Source organism: Pseudopodoces humilis, chromosome 11 (assembly GCF_049639895.1).
Source record: "Pseudopodoces humilis isolate 2021_Gansu_Grassland_sample_001 chromosome 11, ASM4963989v1, whole genome shotgun sequence".
In the NCBI taxonomy this organism is placed as follows: Eukaryota; Metazoa; Chordata; class Aves; order Passeriformes; family Paridae; genus Pseudopodoces; species Pseudopodoces humilis.
The window spans coordinates 6,098,492-6,114,521 of record NC_142210.1 but is presented as its reverse complement, the minus strand read 5'-3'; the positions used below and the strand labels follow the sequence as shown (position 1 = coordinate 6,114,521).

The following is a 16,030-nucleotide window of genomic DNA, read 5'->3' as shown; positions in this document are numbered from 1 at the left end:
ACAACCAGAGATTCAGCTTTTGGGGCTTACTTTCCCCCACAGGACATCTGGGCTTCGTGCATTGTTTCAGGCAGAAATTTAGCCACAAAGCACAAAAAGCTTTACTGACTTCTTTATACACACAGGAAATGAAAGTTGTAGCCACAGAAATTCAGCATTGCTCCATTTAGAATATGACAGCCAAAGCTTAAGAAGTATTACAGAGGAAATGACAATTTGGGTTGACTGTTTTAATGGATTTGCTGCTCATCTTCCTACTACCACAGCATACATGAATGAGAGTCACTTTGGAGTCCCTCTGTATTGCTTTATCCAGAGAAGGTCAAGAAGAGCTTGGCCCACATTTCAGTGGGCCAGCCTGTGCTGGCTGTGCACCCTGTGAGCTACTCTTCTGGGCATGACAAAATGGTTGTGTGCAGCAGAACAAATCCACCTGGCATGGGAGCCTGGAAATACCAACATTGTTACATCAGCTGAGAAGTGAAATGGTAGAGAGAGGGCCTGGCCACTACACTCAGACACAGGAACTGAAAGGAGTCATTTCCACATGGTCACAGCCAGAATCAGACATTGAAAACCAACATTCATTTAATGGACAAATCCACAATCTCCTGATAATCTTGCCTTCTTAACTCCTTCCAGGAAAGCTTATAACACGCAAGGAAAAAAACACTCACCAAAATAAGCACTGCCCCGACCAGATCACATGTGCCTGGGAAGCTGTGCAGCACAAGGAGCTGCAGGACCATGGCAATGACGATCTCCAGGTGCTGCACAGTGCTCACCAGAGCGGGGTGGAACTTGCCCAGGGCATAGTAGACCCCCAGGAAGGCTGCAGTGGAGCACAGGCAGATGGTAAGGAGATAGCTCCAGGTTTCCCCATCCAGTGGGATGATTGGCTCTTGGAGCAGGAACATGGTGGATGCTCCCCACACTGTTCCTGTCCAGCTGAAAGTGAACAGCGCTGTCCACATGCTGATGTTGTCTTTGATGGACCTGTAGACTATCATGGAAAGGGCAGTGGTCAGACCAGCCATGACGGTCATGGTGTAGCCAAAAGCTTCCTTCCAGGTGCTCAGCAAAGAGTTCTCCTCCTTAACAATGTTGGGGATCATGACAAGACAAACACCAAACACACTGCCAACGACAGTGACTATGTCTATATAAGCCATTCCTTCATCTGTGAGTAAAAATGCCAGAATGGCACTGAACACTGTGGTGGTGGCCCTCCACATGATGGTCCCATTGCTGGGGGGCACTATGGAGAAGGAGGTGTAGGCACAGGTGATGGAGATGACATTGCAGACCCCATAGAGGAAGAGCCGGAGCCTGTAGCCTTTGGGGCCAAAGGGAGGCTCGTGGTGGTAGCACACAGCAGTGAGGGACAGCAGTTGCAGGACCGAGCGGATGAAAATCAGCTCCAGAGATGGCACTTTGGAACGGTCAGAAATTAACCTTGTGATCAGAGCCACACATCCGTGAGCCACGGCAGACCCAAAAAGCACTGCCCATGTTTTCCTGGACTGCAGTACATTTCCTTCAGGGAAGTGATGGGATTGTCCACCCTCGTCACGTTTTGGCAGTTGTGCTGGCTTGGTGTCTGTTGCACCAAAAAAAGTCTTTTCTCTCTTTTTCCCATCATTCAGTAGTCTTCTCATAGGGTTATCCTCCATAAATACTCCAGTATCTTCATTAACATCCTCGTATCCCTCTTCTCCTGGCTGGGGGTAATGAGAGGTGTATTTCACTGTTACTGTGCTGGGATGAATTTTCACTCGCTTTTTGACTGGGTATTTTTCAGAAGATGTATCCATTTCCTTAGAGAAATGCCCTGGTCTTAAGAAAAAAAATGGAGATACACTGTTATTTAATGAATAGTGAGAGATTAATTCAAATGTAAGTGCTTTTAGTGCTTACAAGCTGTTTTTAATCAACCAGTTCCAAGTACTAGTAGCCTGTTCCTGGTTTTGCTTTAATTTTCCATTGAGTAACTGCTAAATACCTTTGATGGCTTTGAGGGCCATTTGGATCTCCTTAAAAGTCAACCATGGCACTTCACTTCAGTCACTGATTTTTGAAAATAACATATTTTGTCATTATGTATGGTATACATAATGAATTCTAGTATATTTTAATAAGAAAGTTCTCTTGCTAAGCTTTTTACCCTGTAATTATGCATTACTATTAATAGCTTACCAGTGTTACAAGATTAGAGGAGAAATTTGGCTGGAGGAGATGACAAGAGGGTAACACAGGGAAATAGGGGCAAGTCAGCAGTTTGCATATGGATATCAACACATCTTTGAACACAACCGGGACAGTGTTAAACCCTTCTGTCTCCTCGTGAAGGCCCATTTCTCACTACACAAACAGTGCCTGTGATGTGGGGTGGGGCAGTTGTTCAATTAAGTCAGGGAAATGTCACTGAAATGACTTTTCATACCATCTGTGCAGAGCTTTCCAAGTGAAGAGGCAGCAGAAGCAATGAAACCTTCCTCGCCTTCTCTTCACCCTAGCAGATAAAACCTGTGTAGACCATACCTGTGACAGAGGCATTCGATCCTAAGGCAGAGGGGGAAAACACCTCTTCATCATCTACATCTTCGGTGGGCTATCTAGACAGAAACAACAGTTGCTCTCAGGTACCAGCAGGGAAGGTTACAACCATCTCGGCACAGAAAATAAAACCCAAGGGAGGCTCAAACCCCAAGCCACTTTAGATGGAGAGAAAGTAATCCGTGGCATCCTGTCAAAACCACTCCTCAGGCATCTCCTAGAGTAACTGAGGGAACCGATCCAAAGAACAAGTGGTGGCTTGTGAGCTACGGGTCCTACAGCTCGACAACAAGCCGATCCACCCTCCCACGCCTGCTGTGCTGCCCCACGGGCTGCAGAGGAGAGGGAGCCCAGCAGGACCCACCCTCCCTGCCCGGAGCTCCCCCCCGAACCGAGCTCTGCCAGCAGCATCTTGGGCTCTGCGGTGGCACCGCAGGATGGGTACAGACAGCCCCTGTCCCCAGGGAGGGCCGCAGCATTCCTGGGGGTCCTGGAAGTGCAAGAGCACAGCTGCTGGCCAGTGGACAGAAGATTGTCGGGGACAACGCAGATCTAAAGGCAATGGGAAAGTGCGGGCAGTAGTTCCTCACAGAAACACTGAAAATACCGCGGCCAGGTTCAGCCTTGGCATTTTCTGTGCTTGTGATCTGTGACAGCCAAGCGCTGCCTGTGTCTCTGGCAAATTAATTTACATGAGAATGGGACAATCTGCCTTTTTCCTCACAGGCTGAGTGTTCATTAACCCCGTTAGATCCCAACTGAGCTGTAGCCGAGTCCCTGCTCTCCTGCAAGGGATGAACGGGAGCGGGGGCACGGGCGGGCACCAGTCCCAGCTCTGGAGGAAGCAGCAGCACCGGCTTGGACCTGCACGAGTACCAGGGGCTGAGGACCCTCTCGAGTCCCCCTCGTCTCTCAGGAAGCCTTGCCCAGCACTGCTGTTCACGTTTTTCTGCTGCAGACCCAGGGTCAGAGCACACCCAGCATGCCCTGCACGGTAAAGACTATTCCAGGGTGCCCGTAGGCAGCTTAACTGGGCAAGGAACCTGAGAGCGAGCAGATGAACGCCAGGGAGAGTAAATAGAGCTGGGAATCAGCTGTGCTAGCGGGCACTTCAAACAACACATCAACATTTACCAACACCTGCCAGAAATCTGCCCCAGGCTCACCTGCTACCTTCACTTTTCCTTCAGTTAAATTGTTCATTTCCCAATCTTTTAACATGCAAATGTAAACCGCACTGAGGGAGCCTAGGAAGGCAGTGATTTATACCTTCACAGCTTTTCTCACCTAGCATTTTCATTGTGCAGTTTTGCCTTGCAGCCTTAAAAAAATTAAGACTTTCTTGCTTTAAGGCACAACATACTGGATCGTGAATAAAATAAGTGTGAGGAAAAGAAGACAAAAGTGGACAACAGGAATTATTATTAGATTGACGGTAGACCACTGGGTAAACTCATTCATTTCATTAAGAAACAGCTGGGTAAATGCTGCAACTATTCCTGAAAACAAAACCAAAATAGCTCATTTGTTAGCATGAGCATACAACGGTAACCTTCTTGCTTCCTGGCTTTAGATTACATTTTCTTTCAACATACAGTTTCAAATTCAACACAACAGTTGCGAATGTGGCACAGGACCTGTGCAATGTGTTCAGGGATCTCTCTGGAGGAAAACAATAGATGGTGAGCGTGTAGCTCAAAATGGCTGTTCTGCACAGAGCTGCTCTCTCAGGACTGCTCAGCTGGGAACCAGAACAGTTGGCAATCTGGAAAGTGGAAGGGCAAACATGTATGAAAGGCAGGAGATGGGAAGTAATAAAGAACATAAAAATAAATAACAGGAATGCTTAGCACAAAATTTCATTTTCATTTTCAGTGTATGACAAATGTGATGCCAACAGTACATTTGTTTGTAGTTTTTGGTGACCTTGCTTTTCTTAACCTGTGGCATTTTCCATAGAGACTGGGATTAGGGCATATCCCAGATCCATTATGTGTGTCCCTGACACAAATTTAAAATAGACAGAAATCAGCACAGCCTATACAAAAAACTTGCTACTTCTCTTTCTGCCCATGCCTTTTGTGGAGATGACATTTAGTTTTCCTTCATATCTGGAAACTTAATGTGGCTTATTTGCGTTTTCTATTAAACTCACAAGTTGATTGTGAATCAAGTTTAATACAAGGCTGAAGATGAAGCACTATGTGCAAAATTCTCAAGTTATATAACAAAACAAACATTCCCAATTCTGACCGGGACACCCATTTAAATTACCAGCTCATTGAAATCACTGACTTCAAAGTGTGAACCCTGTTTTCCCCTGGGGGAACAAATAATCACTGTAAATCAAATAAATGGCACAGATCATTGACAGAATACAAAACATGATTTATTTTAAAAGAAAAAAATCCCCGAATACTGCCCTCCTTCCCTCAACCACTGCAAGTGCTGGTTAGTCAGGTGGAAGTAGGTGATTATCTGTCCCCTGACTGCTGGGGTTAGATACTCACAGCCTGAACTCTCCTTCTGTACCTGAAGGAGTACAGGCTTCTAGGTCTCGTAATTCTAACCACCAATCTTGAATGAACTCACAAAAAATACTCTCATTTTCTACCAGATTGATTAAAATCAGTCAGGTTACTGAAGTGTTATTATGAAAGACTCACAGACATGGCAATTCCAGCTATGGATACGGAGTTGGGAATGAGTCAGCTACCCCTGCACTCTGAAAGACAGGCCCCACAGGAATGCTCCTTTGCTCCTTCTGTGGGAAATCTCCCAATCCACACCAGATCAGGCTGAAATTACCAGAGCACTGTGAGCAGTCTCTACAGGATAACTACAGACTGACAATTCTCCCTAAATATCACACAAAGGAAAGACCCACCCACCCCTGGAAACCCATGGAACTGAGTAAACTGGTGCCACCTTCACTAAGCGCACGTGTGCACTAACTTCTCAGCATAAGGGATTTTCTTTTGATTCCTTATCAGGTGCAGGAAAATCCCCTAAAGTCATGTTTCAGCACCATTAAGCCACCTGGAAATTCTTAAGTGCTTCATACTTCAGACAACTGCACATGCTGAGGGATCTACACTCATGTGGTGTACAAGTACCTTTATCGTTTTAGCCAGATTGACATAAATCAATTTGACTAAAAATACATTCCAAGAAATTCGAGTCTTTATTAAAATTTAATGAATAGCAAAAGTTATTTAAGAAAATGAAGGACCAATTACATGAAAGGAGTTTTTAGCACTTAAGCACAAGAGCAAATATACTCAAACCAACAAACCAATATCCTGTGTCTTCAAATTGAGTCACATCCAGCAGCACTGCCTGAAGGACAAGCCAGCACAACCTTCACTGAATAAAAATACAAACCCTACGCTAAAGTCCCAAGAGTTGTCAGTACATTCCTCATAATATTTTGCTACCCAAAAAATGACCTCTGTTTGTGGTAGCTCACTGAAGCAACCTCCTTTGATGGGACATACCTTTAATTTCCTTTGCTTTCTCTATTCTCTTGCTGAATACCGGCTCCATTTGCAGCCGTTTCCATGAAAAAATACTATTTTCTAATTTCTCCATTCATGCCTGTTGCCTGCTGCAGCTCCTACCTCTGCAGCAGCAACACTTGCATTGAGTGATTTTGGGAGAAGAGCCACTTTGCCTGCAAACTTCCCATTCCAAAAACCCTTATCTGAACAAACCCATAGCATTCACATAGCAATTCCAGGCACGGGGGAAAGAACAGAGAATACATTAACACTGAAATATAGTCCCCTACAGCAGAGGAAACCAGGAAAACAGCTTAGTTAGATGTAAGAAAGGCTTTAAGAGGTACATTACAATGGGGCGAAGCACGAGACGGCACCTTCGGTCCACGACAGCAGATGACAGGTCGAGATTAGAAAAACCTCACTCACTGCTTCGGATCCTCTCCCAACATTCTGTAAACCCCGGCAGCCAGCGGTGCTCGCGGGGTGTGCAGGAGGGGACAGTCGCCTGCAAAGCAACCGAGCCCAGGAGCGCGGCGAGGAGGGCGGCAGCAACCGCGATGGCAACTGTCGCCGATAAGAGGGCACTCGTCAGAGGACGCGGGGCGTCTCCATGGGAACCCCGGCAGCGGCTCCAGGAAAGCCCCTCCGGGCAGGAGCTGGCGAAGGGCGGTGGCTGCCCGGGCTCGGTCCTCGCCGTGCCGCGCCCTCCGCGCCCGCCCCCGCCATGGCGGAGAGTGCCGGCCCCGCTCGGCCCCAGACACATCACTGCCACCGCCGTGGCGTCGCGGGGCCCACCCACCGAGGCACCGCCGCGGGCTGGGAAGGCGCTCCGGCCCACGCTGGGTTCTCGCCCCTGCTCTGTCGCGACAGCCACGACCCCCTTCCCTCTCCCGTGTCCCTGTCCCCGCCGCTTCACGGGGCCCGGGTCCGGGGCCCGCCCCCGCCCCGTCGTGACAGACGCCCCCTCCGCCGTTGCCGGCATCCCTGCCGGCTATGTCGCGACAGTCTCTCCCCCCCCCGCCGGCGGTGTTCATGGGCACGGGGCGCACGCGCGGCCGTTTCCGCGCGAAAGACGTTTTCCCGCGTGCCGCGCGCGCCGGGGCGGGCCGGCTTGCCCTCGTTCCCGCCCCTTCCTCTCCGCGCGGCGCGGCGGCGCGGGGCTGGGCGCGCGCTGCGGCGGCGCGGGCGGCAGGGGGCGCTGCGCGCCCGGCGCGCGGGGCGGCTGCGCCGTGGCGGGGCGGAAATGCCGCCAGGTGGCGGTTTAGGATCGCGGCCCCGCTGAGCCCCGCGCGGGCCCCGCCAGCGCCGCCGCCCCGGCCCCGGCCCGCGCCCGCCGGACCCCGCGCGCCCCCGCCGCTCCCGCAGCGCTCCCGGGGCGCTCCCGGGGCGCCGCCGCGGCGCGGCCCGAGGTGAGCGCGGCGCGCGGGGAGGGGGCGCGCGGGAGGCGCCGATCCAAGATGGAGGCGCGAGGGGCGGGGGCAGCGGGGCCGGGGCCGCTCGCTCGCTCGGTCTCCGCGGCGGCCGGGCCGGGAGCGGGCGCTGCCCGTGCGAGGAGAGAGGAGAAGGGGAGGGGAGGGAAGAGGAGGCGGCGCGGGGCGGGGCGGGGCCTGCCGGGGCAACGGGTCCCCCGGGCGCGGCGCGCTGTGCCGGCATCTCATTGCCCCCGCCGGGGCTTTGCCGGGGGCGCGGGGCCGAGCCGGGCCGCCCCCCCCCCCCGCCGGGCCTGCGCCCCGCTCCGGGTGGCGGCGGCGGCGGCGGGCCCGTGGGGGCGATGGGGGATGCTCGGGCGGAGCGGGGGTGGCGCTTCCGCCGCGCGGGGCTCGGTGGCGGCGGCCCCCGGCCGCCCCCGGGCGGCGGCGGAGGAGGGAAAGTTCCGGGAGCCGGTGGGCGGCCCGACCCGCCTTTGGCCCGGCCCGGCCCACGGGAGCGCCCGAGCGCCTGGCCGGAATCCAGGGGGGCCAGGCCGGGGTGCAGCCCCGGGGTCGGGGACCCCCGCCCGCCGCTCTTGTTGCTCATCCCCGAGTTTCCAGTGCGGTGGCCCCGGGGCGAGCGGCCGCCCCTTGGCTGGCCCGGGGGACGGGACCGTGTCACGCAGCCGTGGGGCTGCGCGGGCTTTAAACGGGAGAAGCAGCGCGCTGAGCCCCGGGGGTGGCGGGACCGGAGCCGGGATCCAGGGATCCGTGGCTCCAGGAGTAGCCAAGTGCAGGGCAGTGCCCTCTGGCCGGTGCTGGGAGTGGGGGAGAAGCACAAAACGAGGTTGGGGTCCTGCGCTGTTGGGCTCAAACACAGCAAAGGCTGTGCATGGAGTAGTGGAAGGCTTCGGTGATGGGTGCTGGTCACTGGGTACCTGGCCGTCCCGGGAAGTGGTGGACAGCCGCACTCAGCTCTCCCCGTGTTCCTAGGGTGGAACAGGGAGTGTGAGCCGTGGCTGGGAGGAAGCGTGACTTGGGAGAAAGAAAATAGTTGTAGTATCCATGGAGCAGCTTAAAGGGACATGACTGCCAATACCAGTGTCAAAAAACTTAGTTTCTGGGAAGACAGTGTGAGTTTAATTAAACTGAATTGAGCTGCTTTGTAAGTATTGATTATTTCAGTTGCATTTCACACAATTTTGTAGCTGCCCAGAGTTAATCTAGTGATAACATCTATTGTTGAGGTTGTTGAGAAATGAAAAGCCTTCTTCAAGTCACACCACCAATGCAACTGTTCTTAAACTGTGTCATATGTTTGGTGAGATGGATGATATTAAATGTCTGGGTTCAGTAACTTTCTGATGTTATTATACTAGTCAAAAAGGAGTGGTGTGAGAGAAGGATCAATGCAGATTGTCTGGATCCAAAGCAGCTTGGTCTTGCCTAGTGCTATAGCAAGGTTATTTGATGAGTGTTTTTACAGTATAACCCATCCACCTGTGAAGAAATCACTGGGCCACAAGGCACTGTGTAGGTTGTCTGTCAAAAGGTGTTTTTACCATGTGAAGAAGTTCTTCCTACTACAGAATTGGAAACCAGTTATTAGAAAACAGTTTATTCTTTGATTTTTTTTTCTGACTCAACTGTGATGACTTTTTGTTGGAAAGCCTGAGAAAATGCACGTAGGGGTGCAGAGGGTTTTGAAATGACACACTAACCCGTGATGCAGCAGGATTTCCTTGTGAGCAGGAGCAGAGGGGCTGACTTCAGGATTGTGATTAATCTGAGAGGATGCAGTTTTTACTGGCTGCTCAATAGAGAGTGTGCAGTTGAAATTCTATGTTGCTGTTGCTGATGGACACATGGATTTACATCAGTGAGAGTGGGTAGTGGGAACGAAGCCTTTCTGAAGCTGGGTGAACAGTTAGTGCCAGTTCTGGAGGTTCAGAGCACTTCATCCATCTACAGCCCCTGCAGTCCATGGCCTCTGGTGCTTCCTAACGTTTTAGAAAGTGCTGGAGTTACTAGTTCACTGAGGGACAGCATTTCTGGCCAAATGTCCCCACCCAGTATGCTGTGGTTCAAAGTTGTGAGGGCAACTGAAACCCTGCCACTGGAGCTGTGTGACTGGGGTCTCTGAGCTTGTCAGCTCCTGTCCCTGTCCATAGCCTGTCCTTCATGTTGTGCAGATTTGTACATGACTTCTTCTGCAGCTGCAGTGCACCTTTTGAGAGTTGAGAAGGTTTGTAAACAATATTGTAGCTCATGTTTGGATGCATTGACAATGTTTGTTCCTTGGGGTAGTCCAAAACTCAACAAGTGAATATTTTTCATTTGAAAGAACAAAATGTACCTTGAGTTTGTGTCGGTGACTGTGGAATCTCTTGTTTCTTTTCCTTGGTTGTAAAGAAATGCTCTGATACACGTTGGCATACTGGTAATTTACATAACATTTTAGTAGGCAAGTGAGCCCACAGAAGTGTAAGGATGCAGGCGAGAGAAATGCTGAATTGAGATGACTTTCTAAGAAGAGTCCCTACACTGGGATGAGAACATGCCTTTACAGTAATATTGTGGTTTGTTTTCTGGTAACATGCACAAAAGCCTCTCATACCCTGCTGAGAACTCCAGAGTACCAGATCTGTAGTTACCACAAGACATTGAAAGGGGCAAACTCCACTGAAGTTGTGCAGGAATGTCAAAGCCAGAATTCACATGCAGCACTGCTGAATGGGTGATCAGCCTCTCTGGGATCTCCCCGTGCTGCACCTTGGAGTTTTGGGATGAGGCTCTGGCTTCTGGTGCTTGGAGTCAAACCCAGAAGATGCTGAATCTGGTGCCAAGATAAGGAAGTGCCTTATCTAAATCTGCTGTATTGACTTCAGGACTTAAAATGCCAGCCCATGTCTGCAAGATACTTCCTGCTTTCTTTAAAGTTTTGGGGATTTACTTGTAGTCATTCTCATTTATCAGTGGAGCTGTGAAACTCCAATTGCAGGTTGTCATCTCTCACTTGCAGTGCCACTCTGTCTGCTCATTTGACTAAAACCAGAAAGGAGGAGAGTTGGTTTTTGTTCTTGGAGAAGAAAGGGAAATCCTACAAAGTTTGAGTTCACGATCAGATAATTATTCTGTTGTTTCTATCCAGGGATATGCAGTATTTTGCTTTTCCATGCTGACGCAGTTTTGGTGGTTTGGGATTTCAGTATGTGAGCAGAACACAGGAACCTATTTCTTTGTTCCCTTAGAAAATATGTGGTTTGGAGAGTGTTACTATGACCTCTTGCAATTTTTCAGTCAGAAAACACTTATTTCAAAAATAAGTGTTGTTTTGTGAAGGCACACTGATTTTTTTTTTAAAGGCAGACTTCAACTTGCTGAAAGAGCTGAAGGGAAGGATCTGCAGAGGGAATTTCAGCTGTGATTTTGTAGTGACTTGCTAATTTAATTTCTGACGTGTCCTGTTGGAAGTCTGTCTGTAGGCAATGGTTGCGGCATTTGGCAGCTCATGTGTCACTGTGAGAGAATACCCAGGAACTCGGGTTTGAAGGAAATGTGCTCCTGGCTTTACCAGCTTTGCCACATTTCCTTGTTTGCATCCCTGCAGGCATTTTATAATTTGGAAAATGCTTTTTAATAATAACTGTGCTTGAGATGGGATGCCTTGGACAAGAGATCGATCAGGGCCCAAACAGCGTCACCTGTGTCCTGTTCTGAACTGTAGGTATGACATGAACTTGGTAAATTGGGTAACTCTGCCTTAATTTTGGAATATCTGGGGAGAAAATGCCTATATAAAAATGCAGGTAATTCCAAATGAAGTACAAGTAGTGCAGATACGAGGCTTTTCATGCCTTCAGGCCCCTGACTTTGGTCGGTGCTGCTCTCTGTGCCCAGAGCTGGGAGCAGTGGCTGCCCAAAACTACCTGCACCTGGTCCCTGATCTGCTGGTTATTCTGTCCAGAGGGGAATTTCGGCTTAAAAGACACAAAAAGGTTGCACCTGGTGTGGTGGGGCAGGCTCTCAGCCACAGCTGTCAGCATTATTAGATGTGAAGGCTTGATGTGGGAGTGTATTGTGAGCTGCAGTCACACAGTTATTAATCATTTATTTCAGAATTAGGAGCAGGAGGTGGAATTCTTAAGCCTGTCCCCCTTCAGCTGAAGGGCAGGTTGTTTCAGGTGGTTCTCAAAAGTCATGTTTTACTAGAAAGCAGCACGAGGGAACACCCAGCCAACTGTGTTCCTTGCTATGCAAGGTTTCAGCAGCAGATATGTTATTTATTCTATAAATAAAACCAGTGAGTTTATATTCTGTAACTCTACAAATGGCAGACTTGTATTATATTGGCAGGTTAGTTGAATGAAAACAGCATTGACAGATTGTTCAGCTCACAGGAAAAATACTTCGTTGTAGAGTTACTTAGGGATTATGCTGTGTGTCAGAAATATTTCTAAATGTCAACTGTTTTTTTTCAATAAAATTAAAAAAGAAATCCGAACAATTAATCTTGGATACATTTTTACATACTAAAGCATACCATGTGGAGGTGTTTTTTGAAACCAAAATCAAGTAACAAGCTGAGTGTCTGTTTGCTCTCCCCCACATGAGGGTTTCTCTCTTTCCTTTTAGGCTTAGAATCCCCAAGGACCTGGAAGATACCAACATGTTTGTGTTTATAAGTGGAAAATGAAACTTCATTTGCAAATGGGTAATGAATTCCACCTTAAATGCATACTCAGTGTGCCAGTTTTGCATTGTTAATTTCTACATCTGTTCATTAAGAGCACATGAGCTGGTTGCTGCCAGTGGAATTGCATAAGATGGTTGAGCTGCTCTGCTAGTCTTCCTCAGCTGAGAGGAATCTGTGTCTCCACATCTGTACAGATCTCCCTTCCCTTTGTGCTGCTGCTCACTTGACCTTCCCTGGAGCTCAATTCCCTACCTGGCAAACTCCTCTGCTTGGGAGGGAGGTGAATGAATGAGTGAATGGAGTCAGGCTGTCAGAGTCAGGAGTTGAAAGAGGTGATGCAAGGTCAGTGGCAGGAATATTTTTGCAGAAAAATGGTCCTGGAGATGGGGATCCTTCAGGTGCGAGGTCCAGATTGGCTCAGGTGTGCGTGCCTGTGCTGGGTGTGGGTGTTCAGCATGGAGCCCATTGCTCGGTGTAAGGTTGGGATTCTGTGGGTAGCTCTGACTTCACTGAATGCCCCCTGGCAGCTCTGCTGCCTGCAGCCTGTGTTTGTTCTTCCCTTCCTCAGGGCTGGTCCTGCCCTGCCAGAGTGGCCTGATGCCATCAGCACATTGTTGGCATTCTTTTCTGGATGGAAGTGTCCCAGTCTGGCCTCCAGCTCACATTCCCAGTATCGTGGGTCAGTTTGGGTTGGAAGGGACCTTACAGATCATCTTGTCCATGTTCTCAGGGACACCTTCTCCTGTGGGACTCCCCTGGGAGTTTGCTCTTTGTCTCCTGTCCCTTCCCCAGGAAACCTGTCCATGCAAGGCCTATTGTTGCCATGGCAGCTAAATTTCTTTAAGGGCCTTTTCTGAAGCATCTTGTTAAATGTCTCTTGGAAATTAAAGCAGGCTTTGTCAAGTACAGTCCACTGGTGTAAGGGAGGGCCTTATGAGAAATCCTGTAGATTTGTGGAACTTGACTTTCCTATACAAAAAGAAGGTTGATTTCCCTGTCTAAATGCTGTAGTTTATTTAGTTGCCTGCAGATCTATTTTCTGGAATGGTTTCTACTAAATTAGGCTCACTAGGCTGTAACATCAGTGTTAGGTGAGAGAGTAAACATAACTATAAATTGTATTCAAGAGTAAGCACTGCTTCAAGCAGTAGAATTTTATTTTGAAGGCTGTTTTTTTCCAGTTCACTTATGTGACTTTTTTGGTATCTGATAGTTTTGTTTTTCCCATACCCTTGCTTTAATAGGACATTGCTTGTGGGAGAGGAATTAAACATCTCTGTTCTAAGAAATTAATATTTTTAACAATGGAGAGGTACTTATATATTTCAGGTTCTCTGTTTTCCTGAGTTCAGTGGAAATTGGTCCATGTACTGATAATTACTGATAGTGGAGAAAAGGATAGAGAGAGGATATATGCACAGAATACTCACCTCTAGGCCTGTTCCCGTTGGCTTCTGGGCTTAAAGAAACCCAAACAAATGGTTGCAGTGATACTGTAAAATAAATAATGTAGCACAGGGAGTGCAAATCACCACTGCACAGATCATCCTTGCATACAGAGCTGCCTTTGGCTGCTTCCAGACTGTGCTCAGCCATCTGTAACCCTTGTGCCCTGCTGTACAAAGTGCTCTGGCAAAGGCAGTGAGGGTGGAGAAGCAGAGCTCCAGTGCTAAGGAGGGAAGCTCTTCCCCAGACTTGGCCACAGTTTTGGGTACTCTGCCCTTTGGGTTTCAGATCCTGGCTTGTTTATTCTTCACCTCCTTTCAGTTCCACGATCTTAGCGTTTCCATTAAGCTCTTTGATTCTTTTTCTATTTTAGCATTAGCTGATTGTTCTGCTTGTATTTACATAAATCAAATAGAATTCACCTCTAAGTGTCCTTTCCCATCCCTCTGAGAAGGGTCATTGTAACTGATCAGAAGAAATGACATGATTTCTGTGGGTTTACGCATCTCTTTTGCTTCCCTAGTCAGAGGAGTGGTTTTTGGATTTTTTTAAAATATCTTTAGTTTTTGTAAGCTCCATTTGCAACAGTTTTCTCTGACAAAGCAATAAAATGGAGCTAAAATTTAATTCCTGTTTCAAAATGGTCTAGGGAAGTTTTGAATGCTAATTACTGTGCTGTTGTACAAGATACTGGACATGCTCAGAATGTGGAGAGGTGTGTTTTGATACGGAATTGTTACACTTAGTTTTCTTCCCAAAAGAAACCAGAGAAGCTGCTTGTTTTAGCTTTGCAAAGGAAAGTTTTCACACACTCAAGTTCATATTGAGCACCAGCATCAAGGACAGAAAGCACTGGTGTGGGGGCTTATGTAAATCCTTTTGCCTGATTGGGTAATGAATTGGGAATTTCTTGTCTTGGAGGGAAATGTGAATGCCAGAGCCATTAGAGCAGGGAGGACAAGTCTTCTCCATTGGTATGCCTTACTTTTCTGATTTCTCATTGCTGGTTGTTGGATCAGAGCTGTTGGTGTCCTGGTGGAAAGTTCAGAAGGAAAGACAAGGGCTAAGAGATAAGGCTGAGGGATAAGAATCCAGAGAAGCCAAGTGTCACATTTGAAAGGTGGAGGGAGGAATTGTCACTTGCAGCTGCCATTACTTCTTGGACATTTTGTTTCCCCAAGGCAAATGTATTTTTTACAGAACTGCTAAGACTTGAATATGTATCATTTTCTAAACTTTAAACTAAGAATGTTTTCTTGGTGATCTCTACTGTTGAGGATTGCCAGGCCTTTTGCAAGTGTGCGCCATTCATCAGCATCATCCATAGCATTCATGCAGGACTTGGAGCCCCTGTGCAATGGCAGGAGGTACCCACCAGTTTTTTCTGCAGTAAATTCTGTGCTATTGGCAGGGTATGTCACTGACGGAGTTTTATTGTGAAATACACAGCTGAGAATAACCTTTCACATCTTCCTCGCCCATAAATTTTTGGCAGTCAGCTCCTTTGTTGTCTGTCCCTCAAACAACTTCCTTGACCTAAAGTCATGCATTGGTAACACCCACATCCAGGGTTGAGCTATTGTGTCTGCCTCTGTCCTGAAGGCCACGTATTGCTCCTCTTTGTAACTCGTGCTTGCATTCAGGCCGATGTCAAAAGATAATGATTTTGTGTGGCAGTGGTCACAGAAAGTATTCAGCATGTGGGACAGCTCTGATTTGTAGTTCTCTAATTCTGATCTCTTCACCCACAGGCCTGGTAAATGACAAGGAGCACCACTGAAGTGTCACAGAGTGTGCCACTGCAGTTATTTATGCTGCTGGAATCCCAAGCCTGTGTGCAGGTTCACTGGTACTGGCGGATGTGAGCCTGACACAAGGAAGAGCTTGTGGAACTAAACTGTAATGGAACAATCACATAATTAAAGAGCATGGGAATGTACAAAACCAGTGACTTCCAGCTCTTCAGAAGAAATAAATTCATGATGAGCTCTCTTAGCACTAAATGAGGCGTCAGGGGTGAGCAGAACAGGCTGTTCCCATTCGTGATGGGGGCAGCTGGGCTAGAGCAAGTGGTGTTGTGCCAAGAAACTGCAGCTCCTGCAGATCCTCAACTAGCTTGTTTTATATATGTATATAAGAAAGAGGTGTCTTTTTTTAATGTCTGGTCAAGCTATTACTGGTGTTGGTGGCATGCCAGGCTCTTTGATTGAAGACCCAAGAGCAGCTCGAGTGTCTCGAGGCAGTGCAGGACATGTCCTGCCCTTCCTGCAGCTCCTGCATCTGATGTTGCAGTCAGAGCTCCCTGAAATGGGGCCTCGGTTGGGAAGACAAAAAGCTGTGGGGAAGGAAGGGAAGAACATGCTGGTAAAAGGCTAGAAATTATCTGAATATCATCTTGCATTCACCACACTTGCCTATTA

The 16,030-nt window shown here is 48.5% G+C and overlaps 2 protein-coding genes across 15 annotated transcripts in view; one reads left to right on the top strand and one right to left on the bottom strand.

The window, feature by feature from the left end:
• Positions 1-570: 570 nt before the first annotated feature.
• On the bottom strand, positions 571-6,921 carry SLC35G2 (solute carrier family 35 member G2). 10 transcript variants are annotated; one of them, XM_088060833.1, is made up of 4 exons: positions 6,409-6,921; positions 3,281-4,321; positions 2,542-2,615; positions 571-1,836 (listed from the first exon to the last, which is right to left on the bottom strand). In XM_088060833.1, exon 4 carries the CDS (start codon positions 1,812-1,814, stop codon positions 585-587), a length of 1,230 nt encoding a protein of 409 aa, XP_087916959.1. In that variant the 5' UTR covers positions 1,815-1,836; positions 2,542-2,615; positions 3,281-4,321; positions 6,409-6,921; the 3' UTR covers positions 571-584. The 10 variants fall into 10 exon arrangements, with proteins under 10 accessions (XP_087916959.1, XP_087916962.1, XP_087916963.1 ...); XM_088060836.1 differs by having other exon boundaries at positions 3,433-4,321; XM_088060837.1 differs by having other exon boundaries at positions 4,194-4,321.
• A 528-nt stretch (positions 6,922-7,449) lies between these two features.
• Positions 7,450-16,030, top strand: part of STAG1 (STAG1 cohesin complex component) — a 156,584-nt gene continuing 148,003 nt past the window's right edge. Inside the window, exons 1-2 of one of the 5 annotated variants that reach the window (XM_014258289.2) lie at positions 7,453-7,468; positions 12,104-12,182. The gene's annotated coding sequence lies outside the window, so the exon portion shown is untranslated. Of the gene's footprint in view, positions 7,469-11,177; positions 11,196-12,103; positions 12,183-16,030 lie in introns of those variants that run through there. The other 4 variants (XM_088061319.1, XM_088061320.1, XM_014258288.2 and 1 more) reach the window with 4 other exon arrangements.